This window comes from Pseudophryne corroboree, chromosome 3, assembly GCF_028390025.1.
Source record: "Pseudophryne corroboree isolate aPseCor3 chromosome 3, aPseCor3.hap2, whole genome shotgun sequence".
NCBI classification, from domain to species: domain Eukaryota; kingdom Metazoa; phylum Chordata; class Amphibia; order Anura; family Myobatrachidae; genus Pseudophryne; species Pseudophryne corroboree.
The window spans coordinates 121,000,971-121,019,480 of NC_086446.1; the positions used below are offsets into that span (position 1 = coordinate 121,000,971).

The 18,510-nt window shown below is 44.5% G+C and overlaps 1 protein-coding gene across 2 annotated transcripts in view; it reads left to right on the forward strand.

Moving 5' to 3' along the window:
• Window positions 1–15,018, forward strand: part of LOC135054937 (uncharacterized) — a 72,180-nt gene extending 57,162 nt beyond the window's left edge. For both annotated transcript variants that reach the window (XR_010243599.1, XM_063958430.1), the window contains 3 exons: window positions 12,969–13,037; window positions 13,113–13,325; window positions 14,235–15,018. Coding sequence is in view for 1 of the 2 variants with exons in the window: in XM_063958430.1 (XP_063814500.1) it covers window positions 12,969–13,037; window positions 13,113–13,325; window positions 14,235–14,920 (968 nt within the window). In the remaining variant the exon portion in view is untranslated. The remainder of the gene's footprint in view (window positions 1–12,968; window positions 13,038–13,112; window positions 13,326–14,234) is intronic.
• Window positions 15,019–18,510: the final 3,492 nt, after the last annotated feature.

An 18,510-nucleotide genomic window follows, 5' to 3' on the forward strand; every position in this document is an offset into this window, starting at 1 on the left:
TCCCTAGGATTACTAACTTCTCCAATCTCCACTTTAAACAAGGTGAGTGAAAAATAGTCCAATAGATGCAATATTGTTACTTTCTGTTGAGTGAGTAAGAGTTGGCCTACCCACTTCCTCTTGTGAAGCAGAAATCAAAGCCGAAATAGTTAGTAACTATGGGGCTGATTTATCAAAGCTTTGAGAGAGAAAAAAGTACCAACCAATCAGCTCCTAGTAGTCATTTTTCAAACATATGACAGGAGCTGATTGGCTGGAGCACCATTTTTCATACACAAAGAGTTTTAAATAGCTAAAACTCATTGATAAATGGGCCCCATAGCCTGTAAATGTTGAAAGAAGAGTGTGCTACTGTGCAGACTCCAGTCTTCCTGTCCTGTAGGGAGGCTTCATGCCCTATACTAAGATGGCCATTGAGATCACTTATGAGCATGTGCAGGTACCATCTTGTCCTTACTGTGAAGAGTGATATGATGGGAGACAGAAGTCTTACAGTAGCTCCAGAGAGACCTGCAATTATCTGCAATACACCACATTTTCAAGCATCGCCTGCACCGCTACCCATTTGCAACATACACTTACTGACTGGTGAGCTGTATAAAACCCCACTTCACTCAAACTCTGTTACATCACCAGTGTCCATGTAACAGTGAGTACAGCTGTACCTGCTGTCTATCAATAAACCCACACCACTGGTTATGTAACTGGGCTGTTCATAGCTCCCCCTAAATTTGGAGAGAGTTGAGCTCAGTCTCTGTCTGTCAAAAAAATTTCAATGAAATGCATGTGTACAGTATAAAGAATTACACTCTCTACTGTGAAATATAAGAATATGTCATCCTGGTGTTACAAAGCCTTTTGCTCTTATTTGGTAATGAAACTCTCTGGTGGTTCTAATATGCTTTATTCACAAAAGGAGGTACATTATTTAAACTATCACTCCCAGTGGTATATTTAAGTGACAGCTTTTCAAAGCAGCTTGTTGTTAGTCACGAGATTTAAAACGGCAATACAATTACATGCAAAACCAGGCGTGTCTTCTATTTAATGTCATTGATGATGACCCAGAACCTGTTGTTACCTCTAAGAAACCGGATAGATTTAAACGTCAGAAGGCTATTCAACAAGTTTTACCTCATTCTGACCATTTAGTTGACATACGTCAGGAATCCTGGGAAAATCCAGGAAAGAAATTCCTCACAAGAAGATGCTGGCTCGCTATCCCCACGCTTCGGAGCTAAGTAAGAATTGGGAAACACCACCACCGGTGGATTCGCAAGTGACGCGGCTGGTGGTGTCCTCTGCTCTGCCTGTAACTACCTTCACCTCTCTGAAAGTACCGACCGATAAGCATGTGGAGGGTTGCTTAAAAGCTATTTACACCCTTGCAGGAGCTGTGCATCGGCCCACTATTGCAGCTACTTGGGCTGCAGAAGCTACTGAAGTGTGGGCTCAGGAGATGGAAGCGGAGCTGCCGTCCAATTTTTCTGATAATGCTAGACAATGTCTCTCGTATATTATCACAGCATCTCATTACATTAAGGAGGCGGCTTCTGATGCCGGTATTCTGGCGGCCAAGGCTTCTACTACGTACATTTTGGCTCGCCGGATTCTCTGGTTACGGTCCTGGGCTGTGGATCTGGACTCTAAGAAAACCCTGGAGGTGCTCCCTTTTAAGAAAGACATTCTTTTTGGTGAGGATCTCAAGAAGATTGTGGCTGACTTAGCGTCTGCTAAGATGGCATGTCTACCTAGTACTGCTCCTTCGGTCCCGAAGGTTAAGAGTACTTCCTTTCGTTCCTTTCGTCCTCTAGGTAAAGCAAAGGGTCAGGCGTACCCGAAACAGGCTTGCACTTCCAAAACCACTAAGCCCAAACCGAAACGTGCCTGGGCTGCTAGTCAGCCTGCTTCCAAATCAGACAAGCCTACTGCATGACGGGACGGGCCACCCCCCCGGGGGATCCAAGCTGGGAGGCAGACTTCTAAGGTTTACCCAGGAATGGTTGAAGACCACTTTCAACGCCTGGGTATGGGAAGTCGTCACTCACGGATACGCCATATCCTTCAAGAAATGTCCCCCTCATTGATTTTGCCTGACAGACATCCCTTCGGATCAGGTGAAGGCAAGAACTCTTCATTTGGTGGTACAATCCCTCTTGGACACAGGAGTGGTAGTGCCAGTGCCTCTGGCTCATAGAGGCAAGGGGTACTATTCACTGCTGTTCCTAGTCCCGAAACCAAATGGTTTCTCCAGGCCCATTCTCAACCTCAAGTCCTTGAACAAATTTCTGAGGGTCTTCAAGTTTGGTATGGAAACTCTTCGCTATATTGTTCTGGCTTTAGAGCCCAGGGACTATATGGTCTCCCTGGACATACAGGATGCTTACCTCCATATTCCTATTGCCATGTCGCATCAGCAATACCTGCGGTTTCCTATTGGCAACCTTCATTATCAATTTCGGGCCTTACCTTTCGGACTGACCATGGCTCTTCGAGTATTAACAAAGGTCATGGCGGTAATGACGGCCCTACTCCGCCGTCAGGGTGTCAGGATCCTGCCGTATCTAGACGACTTATTGATCCTGGCGAATTCCCCAGAAATTCTCCTCCGTCATCTGGATCTGACGGTCCAGTTTCTACAAGCCCACGGGTGGCTCATCAACTGGAAGAAATCTTCCCTGGTCCCTGCTCAGAGCATGGTGCACCTAGAGGCATTGTTGGACAGTCACAACCAGCGGTTGTTCTTGTCTCAGGAGAAGGTCCTGAACCTTCAGGACAGGATTCCATGCTTCCTCTCTTGCCCGTGAGTGTCGATACACTCAGCGATGCAAGTACTAGGCCTCATGGTGTCGGCTTTTGACATTGGTAGAGTACCCGCCCTCTGCAGTAGCTGATTCTTGCCAAGTGGGACAGCCTGCCTCACCGGATCAGGTCTCACATGGTCTCCTTGTCTCCGGAGGTTCATCTGTCACTGAACTGGTGGCTACAGGACCATTGATTGAGCAGGGGTCGTCCCTTCTGGATCTCCAACTGGGTCCTTCTGATGACGGATGCCAGTCTGCGGGATTGGGGCACGGTGTTGGAGCAACACTCTCTTCAGGGTCGGTGGACCAGGGAGGAGACTCTCCTCCCAATAAACATTCTGGAATTGCGGGCAGTGTTTAATGCTCTGAACCTGGCGCAGCATCTCATACAGAACAGGCCTGTTCAAGTACAGTCGGACAACACCACTACGGTGGCGTACATAAATCATCAAGGCGGCACTCGAAGCCACATGGCAATGATGGAAGTGTCAAGGATTCTTCAGTGGGCGGAACGCCATCTGCCAGCCATATCAGCTGTGTTCATTCCGAGGGCCCTCAACTGGGAAGCGGACTTCCTCAGTCGTCAGGACGTACACGCCAGAGAGTGAAGCCTCCATCCAGAAGTATTTTAAATCCTAGTGGACAAGTGGGGCCTACCAGACGTAGACCTGATGGCATCTCGACACAATCACAAGGTTCCGGTCTTTGGAGCAAGGAAAAGGGATCCTCAAGCAGCGTTCGTGGACGCTTTGGTAATTCCATGGAACTTTCGGCTGCCGTACGTGTTCCCTCCGGTGTCACTTCTGCCCAGGGTGATAAGGAAGTTCAAGCAAGAAGGAGGAATCCTACTTCTGATCGCTCCAGCGTGGCCCAGACGGCATTGGTTCTCAGACCTGCAGGGTCTCTCGATAGAGCATCCTCTTCTTCTTCCGCAATGCCCAGACCTCCTCGTTCAGGGCCCTTGTGTCTACCAGGCTTTGGCCCGGATGGCTTTGACGGCGTGGCTCTTGAAGCTTCAGTTCTGAGGGCCAAAGGATTTTCTAAGGCGGTCATTCAAACCATGTTGAAGTCCCGTAAGCCGGCTTCGGCCTGGATTTATCATAGGGTCTGGAATTCTTACTTTGCTTGATGCGCTTATAACAAGCATGACGCTTACAAGTTTAGTACAGCCAAACTTTTGGATTCCCTACAACGGGGCCAGGACTTAGGCCTTCGTCTGGCCTCCATCAAGGTTCATATTTCTGCCTTGTTGGTATGTCCTGCCGGTGGCTCCCTGGGATTTGTCGATGGTTCTGGAGGCCTTGCAAGAGTCTCCATTTGAACCTCTTCAATCTGTGGACCTTAAGTTGCTTACTCTTAGGGTCTTGTTTCTGCTGGCTATTGCCTCTGCTAGGTGGGGTTCAGACTTGGGTGCCTTATCCTGTCGGTCACCTTTTCTGATTTTTCACCGTGACCGGGCGGTTCTTCGGACACGCCCTGGTTATCTACCTAGGGTGGTGTCTTCTTTCCACCTTAACCAAGAGATTGTGGTTCCGGCCTTTATCTCTCCGATTTATCCTCCAAAGAGTGGTCTTTGAATGTGGTACGGGCTCTCTGTATCTATGTGAAGAGGACAGCCTCCATCAGGACGTCTGATTCTCTCTTTGTACTTTTTGGTTTCACAAACGTGGCTGGCCTGCGAATAAGCAGACCTTGGCCAGATGGATTAGAATGGTGATTGCACAAGCTTATGTACAGGCTGGTCCTGATACCATCAAAGCCCATTCTACTCGGTCTGTTGGACTTTCTTGGGCAGACCTCCGTGGTGCGACCCTTGAACAATTGTGCAAGGCGGCTACGTGGTCCTCAGTGAAAACGTTCATAAGGTTCTATGCCTTCGATACTTCCGCCTCCCAGGATGTTTCCTTTGGACGTCAAGTCTTTGTGCCCGCTACAGTGCGTCCGCTCCCATGGGGAACTGCTTTAGGACATCCCTGATGTTATCCCTGTGGAACCCAGTGTACCCCGCTGCAGAAAAGGAGATTGATGGTAAGAACTTACCCTTGTTAAATCTCTTTCTGTGAGGTACACTGGGTTCCACAGGGCGCTCACCCTGACGTACTTAGCTTCTTTGGGTTTGTATGGCTTTAGCCGCTGATACCATCTCCTGTCGTGAGAATGTGGTGTACGTGGACACTAACGGTTGCCGTCTCTTTTGCCTGCTACTGCATTGGACTGGTTAATGAAACTGAGCTCCTGTGCACGGAGGCGGGGTTATAGAGGAGGCAGCGCTGAGCATCTTGGGAACAGTCAAAGCTTTTAGCCTGTTGGTGCTTCAGATCAAGATCCTACTCTACACCCCAATGTTATCCCTGTGGAACCCAGTGTACCTCTCAGAAAGAGATTTAACAACGGTAAGTTCTTACCATAAATCTCCTTTTATATATATATATATATATATATATACACTGCTCAAAAAAATAAAGGGAACACTAAAACAACACAATGTAACTCCAAGTCAATCACACTTCTGTGAAATCAAACTGTCCACTTAGGAAGCAACACTGATTGACAATCAATTTCACATGCTGTTATGCAAATGGAACAGATAACAGGTGGGAATTATAGGCAATTAGCAAGACACCCCCAATAAAGGAATTGTTCTGTAGGTGGTGACCACAGACCACTTCTCAGCTCCTATGCTTTCTGGCTGATGGTTTGGTCACTTTTGAAAGCTGGCGGTGCTTTCACTCTAGTGGTAGCATGAGACGGAGTCTACAACCCACACAAGTGGCTCAGGTAGTGCAGCTCATCCAGGATGGCACATCAATGCGAGCTGTGGCAAGAAGGTTTGCTGTGTCTGTCAGCGTAATGTCCAGAGCATTGAGGCGCTACCAGGAGACAGGCCAGTACATCAGGAGATGTGGAGGAGGCCGTAGGAGGGCAACAACCCAGCAGCAGGACCGCTACCTCCACCTTCAGCAAGGAGGAACAGGAGGAGCACTGCCAGAGCTTTGCACAATGACCTCCAGCAAGCCACAAATGTGCATGTGTCTACTCAAACGATCAGAAACAGACTTCATGTGGGTGGTATGAGGGCCCGACATCCACAGGTGGGGGTTGTGCTTACAGCCCAACACCGTGCATGATGTTTGGCATTTGCCAGAGAACACCAAGATTGGCAAATTCACCACTGGCGCCCTGTGCTCTTCACAGATGAAAGCAGGTTCTCACTGAGCACATGTGACAGACGTGACAGAGTCTGGAGACGCTAAGGAGAACGTTCTGCTGCCTGCAACATCCTCCAGCATGACCGGTTTGGCAGTGGGTCAGTAATGGTGTGGGGTGGCATTTCTTTGGGGGGCCGCACTGCCCTCCATGTGCTTGCCAGAGGTAGCCTGGCTGCCATTAGGTACCGAGATGAGATCCTCAGACCCCTTGTGAAACCATATGCTGGTGCGGTTGGCCCTGGGTTCCTCCTAATGCAAGACAATGCTAGACCTCATGTGGCTGGAGTGTGTCAGCAGTTCCTGCAAGACGAAGGCATTGATGCTATGGACTGGCCCGCCCGTTCCCCAGACCTTAATCCAATTGAGCACATCTGGGACATCATGTCTCGCTCCATTGCACCACAGACTTTCCAGGAGTTGGCGGATGCTTTAGTCCAGGTCTGGGAGGAGATCCCTCAGGAGACCATCCGCCACCTCATCAGGAGCATGCCCAGGCATTGTAGGGAGGTCATACAGGCACGTGGAGGCCACACACACTACTGAGCCTCATTTTGACTTGTTTTAAGGACATTACATCAAAGTTGGATCAGCCTGTAGTGTGTTTTTCCACTTTAATTTTGAGTGTGACTCCAAATCCAGACCTCCATAGGTTAATAAATTTGATTTCCATTGATCATTTTTGTGTGATTTTGTTGTCAGCACATTCAACTATATTAAAGAACAAAGTATTTAATAAGAATATTTCATTCATTCAGATCTAGGATGTGTGATGTTAGTGTATTAGAATGCTTAATTTTTTGTAGACACTCCCTTACTAATCTGTGTAAGCCTGAATCTTCAGTGATGGTCTGTGCCTGGAGTTGGTGATGGAATAAACAGCACAGCAGTGAACTCACATGTCTCTGTGTCCTGATGACTGGATTTACAAACATATGAACAAAACATGGTGTCAGAAGAAGTTTAACTTGGACTGCTAGTGCTCTCAGAGTGTGAAAGAATCCTGCAGAAGTCTGTAAGGCTGTGATTCTCTGTGTCTGCAAAGCCTGCCGTGTGCTCCTATCTTCAAACAGTGAGTAACCATGGATAAACTAGCTCCTCCAACCGGCATGCTGATGTCTGGTAACTTGTCTGAAAACTGGAAAAGATTTAAGCAAAGGTTTAATATATATCTTGCTGCATGTGGAGCTGATACAGAGGCTGACAAATCGAAGGCATACATTTTCCTCCATGTGATAGGAGAGGATGTGCTGTGGACAAAAGTGAAGGTTCCAAAAGTCTGATGGATGAAGAGATAGAAGCCTATGTTAATTTGATCGTAGCTTCTCTACCAGTGTCTTTTGCAAGACAAGAACAGATTAGTAAAGAAACTGAGACAGATGACACAATGAAAGTGTTGAAAGATATCATTCTGAAAGGTTGGCCAGCAGAAAAACATGCGTGCCCGCTGTCTATCCATGATTATTGGATGTACCGCAGTGACCTTACAGTTGTCGATAGTATTATTTACAAAGGCAATAGGTTTGTCATACCTGCACGACTAAGAAAAACTATGCTGTGCAAGATACATGAAGGCCACTTAGGAGAAGAAAAATGTAAGCGGAGAGCGCGTGAAGTTATGTATTGGCCAAGAATGAACCAAGACATAGCACAGACTACAGCTACATGTGAATTATGTCTTACGTATAGATCGAAACAACAAGTCGAGCCACTGAGTCCTCACGCAGTGCCAGAGAGACCGTACCAGAAAGTTGGCACAGATTTGTTTGATTGTAATGGGAAAACGTACATTGTCGTGACTGATTATTACTCTAACTACCCTGAGGTGAAGACACTACATACAACTACTAGTAAAGCCATAATCAATTGCATGATGTCAATCTTTGCAAGGCATGGTGTTCCTATGGAAGTGTTCACTGACAATGGTCCTCAGTTTTCCAGTGCTGAATTTAGACAATTTGCTGATGAGTGGGAATTTGTCCATACTACGTCAAGTCCCCACTATCCATGCTCAAATGGGTTGGTGGAAAGTTCAGTAAAAACTGTAAAGAGTCTCATGAAAAAAGCTCAAGAAGGTAAAGAAGGCTGCCATTAGGTACCGAGATGAGATCCTCAGACCCCTTGTGAAACCATATGCTGGTGCGGTTGGCCCTGGGTTCCTCCTAATGCAAGACAATGCTAGACCTCATGTGGCTGGAGTGTGTCAGCAGTTCCTGCAAGACGAAGGCATTGATGCTATGGACTGGCCCGCCCGTTCCCCAGACCTTAATCCAATTGAGCACATCTGGGACATCATGTCTCGCTCCATTGCACCACAGACTGTCCAGGAGTTGGCGGATGCTTTAGTCCAGGTCTGGGAGGAGATCCCTCAGGAGACCATCCGCCACCTCATCAGGAGCATGCCCAGGCATTGTAGGGAGGTCATACAGGCACGTGGAGGCCACACACACTACTGAGCCTCATTTTGACTTGTTTTAAGGACATTACATCAAAGTTGGATCAGCCTGTAGTGTGTTTTTCCACTTTAATTTTGAGTGTGACTCCAAATCCAGACCTCCATAGGTTAATAAATTTGATTTCCATTGATCATTTTTGTGTGATTTTGTTGTCAGCACATTCAACTATATTAAAGAACAAAGTATTTAATAAGAATATTTCATTCATTCAGATCTAGGATGTGTGATGTTAGTGTATTAGAATGCTTAATTTTTTGTAGACACTCCCTTACTAATCTGTGTAAGCCTGAATCTTCAGTGATGGTCTGTGCCTGGAGTTGGTGATGGAATAAACAGCACAGCAGTGAACTCACATGTCTCTGTGTCCTGATGACTGGATTTACAAACATATGAACAAAACATGGTGTCAGAAGAAGTTTAACTTGGACTGCTAGTGCTCTCAGAGTGTGAAAGAATCCTGCAGAAGTCTGTAAGGCTGTGATTCTCTGTGTCTGCAAAGCCTGCTGTGTGCTCCTATCTTCAAACAGTGAGTAACCATGGATAAACTAGCTCCTCCAACCGGCATGCTGATGTCTGGTAACTTGTCTGAAAACTGGAAAAGATTTAAGCAAAGGTTTAATATATATCTTGCTGCATGTGGAGCTGATACAGAGGCTGACAAATCGAAGGCATACATTTTCCTCCATGTGATAGGAGAGAATGTGCTGTGGACAAAAGTGAAGGTTCCAAAAGTCTGATGGATGAAGAGATAGAAGCCTATGTTAATTTGATCGTAGCTTCTCTACCAGTGTCTTTTGCAAGACAAGAACAGATTAGTAAAGAAACTGAGACAGATGACACAATGAAAGTGTTGAAAGATATCATTCTGAAAGGTTGGCCAGCAGAAAAACATGCGTGCCCGCTGTCTATCCATGATTATTGGATGTACCGCAGTGACCTTACAGTTGTCGATAGTATTATTTACAAAGGCAATAGGTTTGTCATACCTGCACGACTAAGAAAAACTATGCTGTGCAAGATACATGAAGGCCACTTAGGAGAAGAAAAATGTAAGCGGAGAGCGCGTGAAGTTATGTATTGGCCAAGAATGAACCAAGACATAGCACAGACTACAGCTACATGTGAATTATGTCTTACGTATAGATCGAAACAACAAGTCGAGCCACTGAGTCCTCACGCAGTGCCAGAGAGACCGTACCAGAAAGTTGGCACAGATTTGTTTGATTGTAATGGGAAAACGTACATTGTCGTGACTGATTATTACTCTAACTACCCTGAGGTGAAGACACTACATACAACTACTAGTAAAGCCATAATCAATTGCATGATGTCAATCTTTGCAAGGCATGGTGTTCCTATGGAAGTGTTCACTGACAATGGTCCTCAGTTTTCCAGTGCTGAATTTAGACAATTTGCTGATGAGTGGGAATTTGTCCATACTACGTCAAGTCCCCACTATCCATGCTCAAATGGGTTGGTGGAAAGTTCAGTAAAAACTGTAAAGAGTCTCATGAAAAAAGCTCAAGAAGGTAAAGAAGGCTGCCATTGGGTACCGAGATGAGATCCTCAGACCCCTTGTGAAACCATATGCTGGTGCGGTTGGCCCTGGGTTCCTCCTAATGCAAGACAATGCTAGACCTCATGTGGCTGGAGTGTGTCAGCAGTTCCTGCAAGACGAAGGCATTGATGCTATGGACTGGCCCGCCCGTTCCCCAGACCTTAATCCAATTGAGCACATCTGGGACATCATGTCTCGCTCCATTGCACCACAGACTGTCCAGGAGTTCAAGAAGGTAAAGAAGATTTCTACAAAAGTCTTTTAATCCTCCGCAGTACACCTTTACAGAATGGACTTTCTCCTGCACAAATGCTGATGGGAAGGAGGATTAGAGCAAATCTCCCGATACATGATGAACTGCTTAATACACATAACTCAGCGTTGGTCAGACTGAGTAAGAAACGTCAACAGGCGAAACAGAAACTGTTCCATGACAGGCAAGCAAAATGCTTATCTGATCTAATATCGGGTGACCAAGTCCGTCTCAGAGATCATGAGAAAGGTATTTGGGTGCAGAAAGGTATTGTGCAAGCACAAGTAGCACCAAGACCTTATACTATACGTACAGAGCGTGGAACGGAAGAAGAAATCGGATGGATTTAAGATCTCAACCTAACTATAATGAAGACAACATGACTGAAGAATACCCTTCATCTGACATGTATGATGATCCTGATAATGGTGAACAAACCACGATTCTAGAAAGGTCCAACATGGTCGATAAAACACAGACTCTGGGGTATATTTACTAAAATTCGTATTTGTACCGATTTGGAGTGAGATTCATCACGAATGACATCGAATGTGTAATTGTGCAACTTTTTGAATTTTTTACGACTAATTTACTAAGCTGTCGTATTTTTCTTTTTCGTGATTTCCGATGTCGATGTCATTCGTAGTTTTGTAAGGTAGAATGCGGCCGATTTAGTGGTTTTGTGGCCGTGTTATGTGGTTTTTTTACGACTGCGTCACATTTTGGTTACGGCAGTGTTCACTGACGCGTTTTTTTCCTAAGTTTCGTTTTTGTCACTCGTCCGTGATTGGTTTGATTCGTGATGGAGGAGTGTCTGTGCACATTACTATAAAAACGCCCCAAACCGTTAGCACCTCGTGGGTTTAGCTAGTGGAGAGGTGAGAGGAAGGTGTGTTAGGAGTTGGAGAGTTGTTTGGAGTTTGTGGAGGATTTGAGGAGTTTTTTTGTGATTGTTGAGTGCTGTACTGTGTGTGTAAGTAGTCTTGTCATACTTGTTGTGTAGTTATTTAAAAGTTTGTTTATTTTTTTGTCATTGTTTTTTATTTAACGTCTATTGTCATTGTTTGTGAGTGAGTGAGTGAGTGAGTGTGTGTGTGTGTGTGTGTGTGTGTGTGTGTGTGTGTGTGTGTGTGTGTGTGTGTGTGTGTTTGGTGTGTGGTGTGTAGTGGTAGTGGAGGAGTGTGTTTATTGTTTCTTTTTCTCAGTGTTATTTGTTGTTTGTCCTGATTATGTCCCAGTCAGAGGTGAGTGAGGTGGAGGAGGTGAGTGAGGTGGAGGAGGTGAGTGAGAGGGAGGAGGTGAGTGAGAGGGAGGAGGTGAGTGAGAGGGAGGAGGTTAGTGAGGTGGAGGAGGTTAGTGAGGTGGAGGAGGTTAGTGAGGAGAAGGGGGTGGCTGCTGCTGAGGCCTCCAGTGATAGTGATGGTGTTGTGGCTCCGCAGCCACGCACCACTACAAAGACTGGCCGCAATGTCAAATTTAGCTATGCTGAAAATATGGCTTTGGTGCGGGAGCTGATGAGGCATCATCGGCAGTTGTTTGGCCATGATGCTGCAAAGGTGTCGTCACGCAGGAAGAGTGGTCTGTGGGGGAAGGTCATTGCGGCTATGAATAGTGAGGGTGTGGTGAGGCGGACCGAGGACACGTGCCGTAAGCGTTTTTACGATATAAAGCGCCGTGTCAAGGCGAAGATGGCCAAGGAGGCTAAATCGGCCCGCCAAACTGGGGGTGGACCCCCCTTCCGTGCATCTTACCGTGATTGGGAGGAGCCTGTGCGTGCACTCATTCCGCAAGAAGTGGTTGGTGGCACTTATGTCCGGGATTCGGATCGGCCAAGGCAGGATCGTGAGTTATTTGCGTTTTTTTTTAAAAACAATTTAAGCATGCGTGCTTTGTCCTTAGTTATCTGAAATGTCTTCTTGCTAATTGTGGTTGTCAGTTTGTTCATTCTTCTAATGTATTGGTGATGTAGTGCAGGCCTGGCCAACCTGTGGCTCTCCAGCTGTTGTGAAACTACAAGTCCCATTATGCCTTGCCACAGTTTTGCTATTAGGGAATGATAAAACTGTGGCAGGGCATGCTGGGATGTGTAGTTTCACTACATCTGGAGAGCCACAGGTTGGCCAGGCCTGATGTACTGGGTTTTTTTTTTTTTTAAATATTACTGGTTGCCTTGGAGTTTTTCTAGTGTTGTAACTCAAAAGTTAATGTTTGTAGGTGTGTTGTAATGATTTTTAATTTTTACATTGTAAACAAAGGATTTTTGTAAATACATTTCATCTAATTTATGATTATTGTGTGTTGTTATGGGTTGCCCTTTGTGTGCTTGATGTGTTTTTGATTGCATATTTGGTTGTGATGTTTCCAATTTTTCCTAGATATTTTGGACTAGTGTTTTATTATTATTATCCCAAATTGGGTCCTTAGCGTGCAATATTGTGGTTGTGTCAAGCTACGACGTTTTGTTTTTAAGTAGTATAATTGTTTGCATTATGCGCCTTTGATTTTTTTTCTTTTTACAAAATTTATGCTAATTTAAAGAATACGCAACCAATGACGTCAGGCAGAAAAGCATAAGCATCGTTTAGTTTAATTCTCATCAGGTACCACATATGTTTACATCACAATAAGGAATTTGCAAAAACATATCACCAAAATAGTATTTTCATAAGGACATTCTTCATATTTCTACAGTACGCCAGAGAAGCAGCACAGCCAGGCCACAGCCAACACTGCCGAGAGATGCAGATGGTGGCAATGCCGGTAAGATTTAACTGTACACACATATTCTGCAAACACATTGAAACACAAAATGTTAATGTTTATCTTATCACACAGGTTCTTCTTCGGCAAATCCACCAACACTAAGGCGCCCATCACAGAGCTCGGTTACTGTGGCAACGAGGCCACCCAAGAGACGCCGTCTTGAGGCTCCAGCTCCAGCACCAGCATCACCACCCCAACAGCGCATCTCCGCAGTGTCGGCCGTGCCACCACTAGTTCTATTGGCCAGCCCCCAAAGTGAGGATCCACAATCCCCGCAGTTGTCTGGTGAGTAAACATAACAATTACGTGTAAATAAGTAAACAAACAGTGTTGTTGATTTATTAACCTGGAGAAGGCATAAGGAAGTGAAAAAACACTGATATGTGCAAGGTGATAAAGGCAGCAGTACAAAACAAACACAACTGTTAATGTACATATTGGATCTGTTTGCCTTGTGCCTTTCTCACCTTGCACATATCACTGGTTTTTCACTTCCTTATGCCTTCTCCAGGTTTATACATCTGCCCCACTGTTAGTACATCGAAAATTATAATACACTAATGACCAGTCATCCTTGCAATAATCAACAACAACAAGCAGTTGGTGTTAAGGTATTTTTAGATGGATAATTGTCAGATGGGATATTGGCCATATCAACACTTTTTTGACACAAAATTTTTGAAGGTAAAAAAAACAGAAATGTTAAGTCTCATCCAATTGTTTTGCATGGCCAACAACACCACTTCTAAACATAGGGCACCTTAATACTTCATCCATTGTTAATGTGTACATTTTAGGCCACTATATTTTTTTTAGTTTTTGGCAAAACACTGACTGCCTTGAACAATGTATGAGTGTATTGGCCAACACATTTATTGTATTGTGTGTGTTGTTCCAAAGGAAGCTTCATACCCAATATGTAAATGTAGTACTTTGTATTTGTTAGAGTTCTTCGTGTTTAAACATTAATTATGGCTCAGAATCCTACTATACCCCCAAAAAACAAACAAATGAGTAGTGAACGTTAGAAGCCACATATTTATAAAAAAAGGTGAGCTACATAGTTAAGTTTATGCCACAATCTATTTAGCAATTACAACATTAATATTAAGAAGTAATGCATGTTGAGGTAAAGCTATAGTAAGACCAATGTTACATATTTACTAAATAGTGGCTATCTTCAACCCCATACAGACCCAGGCATCATCACCGAGGATGCCCAGCAGGAACGTGACCAGGAGACCTTCACACTCCACCTGCAGCCCATCGATCCGACTCAGACAACCGCGCCGCAGGACATACCGCAACCACCCCAAACATCCCACAGCCCCCAATTGAGCACAACGCAAGTTGACACAAAAATGGGCCCTGAGTTTTGGAGCGGTTGGTCGTCACAACAGGCGCAATACTGCGCAAGCCTCAACACCCACAGCCAATACCTGTCAAGTCTGCCCCATCATTTGCCTAGACTGAGTCGCAACTCAGGCAGACTTATAGTGCAGGTGGGCCGAATTGCGAACTCCATGGAACAGATGAGGGCAGACAACACCCAAATGCAGTCAAACCTCCAACGCATCTTGGATGATCAGCAGCGGCAGCAACAATCACTTATACAGATCATACAACACAATCAAATGATCAACGACAACCTCTCACGCATGATAGCTAACAACACTGCCGCTAACACTCAGCTCACAGCAAGCTTGAACAATCTAAGCCAAAGCCTTAGTGTGTTGGCATCACACCATGCCACATCTAGTTCTGGGACAACGACACCAAGCCACACCCCAGTTCATTCCCCAGTCCGACGCTCAAGTCGAACCCGCACCAACGAGCCAGCACAATCCTCGGCACCCAGCACACAAAGAAAAAAACATTAATAATGTTCGGTCAGAATATATTGACTATTACAGTGTTTTTTGTTTTAGATTGGTCGCAAAAAGTTGTGAGTTAAAATTAATAAATTGTGAACACGCAATATGTGTATTGTTTAATTAGCTCCACAAACCACATGCACATTAGTTTCTTGGGCCAGATGTGGATTGTTAGAAATATATTGCCTGCCCCTAGGTGTACTCAACTCAACATGTGTGTAAGCTATGTCACCCAGCACATTGTCCATGGCCGCAAGATTAGATAAAGCTACCCTGACTGCATAACACTGCGACTCCTGGGTAGGGAAGCAGAGAGAGGCATCTATGTAGCCGTCCAAGACATCCAAAACCTGAGTGGCCCTTCAAAAATTAAAGGTGAGTGTCATGACCTGTAATCAATACAATACTGTTTTCTATTACATTACAGAAGCTCCACTTAGACATAGATGTAACAGGGTTATAAGTAATTTTCATATGTATGAATATATATATATAATATGTATAAAAGTATTTAAGAAATATAAACTATATTTAGTATTGACCATAATAATGTATGTGTATATAATATGAATTTATATAAAGGAAGAAGTTTCTAAAGTGTATTTATTGTGCGGGGTATACAGAAGGGAGTGAGAGGTGTAGTATAATAATAAAGTGACAGTGGAGACAGCTGTGTGTGCTGTAATTACCGGGCTGAGTGCAAATGATGCGCGAGGCTAAATTATAATAGCTGCCAAGTAAGAGGGTTTTTTTCCCCCCGCGTGCCGGTAGATTGTACCGTGTGCAGAAGGGTCACTTCGCGCAGGTAAAGGAGGCCGTGTGCAAAGAAGTAGTGGTCACCTCGCGCCGGTAAAGGAGGCTGTGTGCAAAGAAATGGTCCCCACGCGCTGTTAGAAGAGGGCGTATAAAAGACGCTCCCCGCCGGCGGTCAGTCAGTCTGCAGATCCCCCTTGCAGTGCTGGCACCTAGGTTCCTCCGGTGGCCGCTAAGAGCTGTAACAAGCTGTAAACATTACAGCGGCGGCCGGGGAGTCAGGGTAGCACAGCCAGACAAGGAAGCTTTAGCACTGGAAAACGGAGCGGCGGGGCTAAGAGGCAGGAAAGGTCACGGAGGGAGCCCACCTGTCCTCTATCACCAAGCTGTCTGCTCCGCTCCAGAGAGTGCGCTGCTAAGGTGCCCCTGCTCCCGCTTTTAGATGTACACATTAATGCGGGTAGCAGGAGGTAGCGGGCGGCGACGCTGACGAGAGTCTTAACATCTCCCACTTCAGCTGCGGAGGCAGGGAGAAGAGGAAGCGCTACATACCTAAAGGCATTAGTGAATGGGGCATTCCAAGAGCAGAAAGAGAGGTGGCGCTGCCAGCAACGCTTAGCCAGTAAGGAGAGTCGGGGGAGGAGTTGACAGCACCGCTGATGAATAAGAGGATGTGTAAGTGAATAATTAACACCTGCACAATATTACACACCTAAACGCAACTGAAGATATGAAAGATATATAGCTGCACTCATATAAGCTAGACTGTGATAGGTGTGGGCACTTCACTAATTTTAAACCCCTTAAAGACTATGAACCGGGATATGTATATGAAGTAAGGGGTATAATAACAATAGACTTGGAGCAGCGGTAGTGCATATAGAGACAAGCCCAGGTGGTAAAGGAAAAACATTGAACTAGACTTTAATCCACTTACAGGTGGGAGAATATAAAGATTTATGGGTTTTCTGTTATCAGGACCACTTGGAGAATATTACTAGAGACTGGATGTAGCCAGGAGATAAAGAACTTGTAGTAACTCACTACTAAACCCATGCTAAATTACACTGTGAATTTGGGAGTGTAATTATATCCATAGACTGCACTGCCGTAGCTATAGGGACAAAGGAGTCACTGGACATAAAAGTCTATAAATATAAGTGGAGATTCCTGCCCATATAATAGGATGGAGATTATAATAATATATATTTATATACACCGTGGGGACGAGACTGTATATACCACTGAGCAGGAATGAACATTCAAGTAATTTAAACTTCTATATTCTATTGCCATGGTGCAATTGGAGCAAGGATGCAGTTTATTAATTCAGCCAGTCTTTGTACTGTTTAAGAAAGACGATATTCTAGCCTGAGCTGAAGGGTTATTACTAAAGGACTAAGAAAGGTTACATTATTGATACAGATTCCTATTGATACAGACTGTGTGAACTTTAAATAAAAAAAAGGAAACAACTGTAACCAATGATAAAGGCTGAATAGGACCCTAGCAAGCTATCTAAGTAGTATATTAATGCCAAGTGGAAACTAAATAATATACTCCACTACTTGTAACGTACTGCATCTGTTTGTTGGCTAAAGACAAAGAACCCAGGGAAAGGAGGATTGTCTATTTATTCCTAGTAAAAGAAATGAAATCAACCATAGGTCTTACATTGGAAACTCTCCACTATTTTCAAAGGATAACAGTTCTTTATGTACTTATTGGGCCCCAACTGCGCAAATATTTTATGGACTAAGAGTACCCGGGTAACTCACTTTAGTATATACTATTGTTTTTTTGTGATGCATACAAAACTTAATGTATAGGGAAAACTGTATTGTTTAGTTGGATAAGTATTGAAATAAGGAATTGATTACATGGTTAATGTTAAGAGTATATTAAAACAAACCTATTATACTTACCATAAAGTGTTGTGTTGGTACCAGCGGATTCTGAGACCCTGGAATAAGAAGAAGAAGAACAACAGGTATTTAATATTAAAAGGACTTAAGTAATAAAAGCATACCTATTAAATAATACCTCCTTTTCATACAAGGCTTACCCAGGCAAGCCAAATTAGAAATTAGCTTGGGTGGAGGCACAAACTTATATTAGTGACCCACATCTAGAATTAAAGTAGGGTTACATAGACGTGTATGTATGTTTTAACTCACCAGAATTAAATATTTTTAAAAGGTGGCCTGTGAGATACTAATTACATTGCCACTCACAGGCTGGAAGCTGCCGGTAGCCATAAAGTGCAACACAGGCAGGAGTTTGTGCAGGCCTGAGACAGAGCGAGCGTACTGTCTCAGGGTCTAGGGTCAGTTTGACAAGGTCATACAGAGGGAAAAAAATTATTACATTTAGTCTGAGCATCTGTATAACATGGTCATCAGCAATTTTTTTATCGTTTAAAGTCACACAAAAAAAAACAAGCCATGGCCAGCCTATACGGAACATGTACAACCTGCTTACCCTGTTTATTTTCCTGGCCAGGGTTTATTGTAGCCTCATGGAGCAATATCAGGTATCCCCCAGCAAACAAGACAGCAGTACTACACACAGTAGCAGCCATTTCAGATTGAGAGTGGTGAAAAATGTGCTTGGGCCCCTTTTAAAGGTCCAAAAAGTCAGGTGTGACTAATGTAGAATTGACAACACATGTAAACACGCTTCTCAAAAGCAGGTCTACTTTTTTTTAGGCTTTTTGTACGATTAGTAATTTTTTGCGTCCGCAAATCCATTTTCACGGTTGAGATTTCAAATATGAATGCTTAGTAAATGACCGAGTTCTAGATCTAAACAGCCGCGTTTGACCGAAGGTGTATTCATTCGTA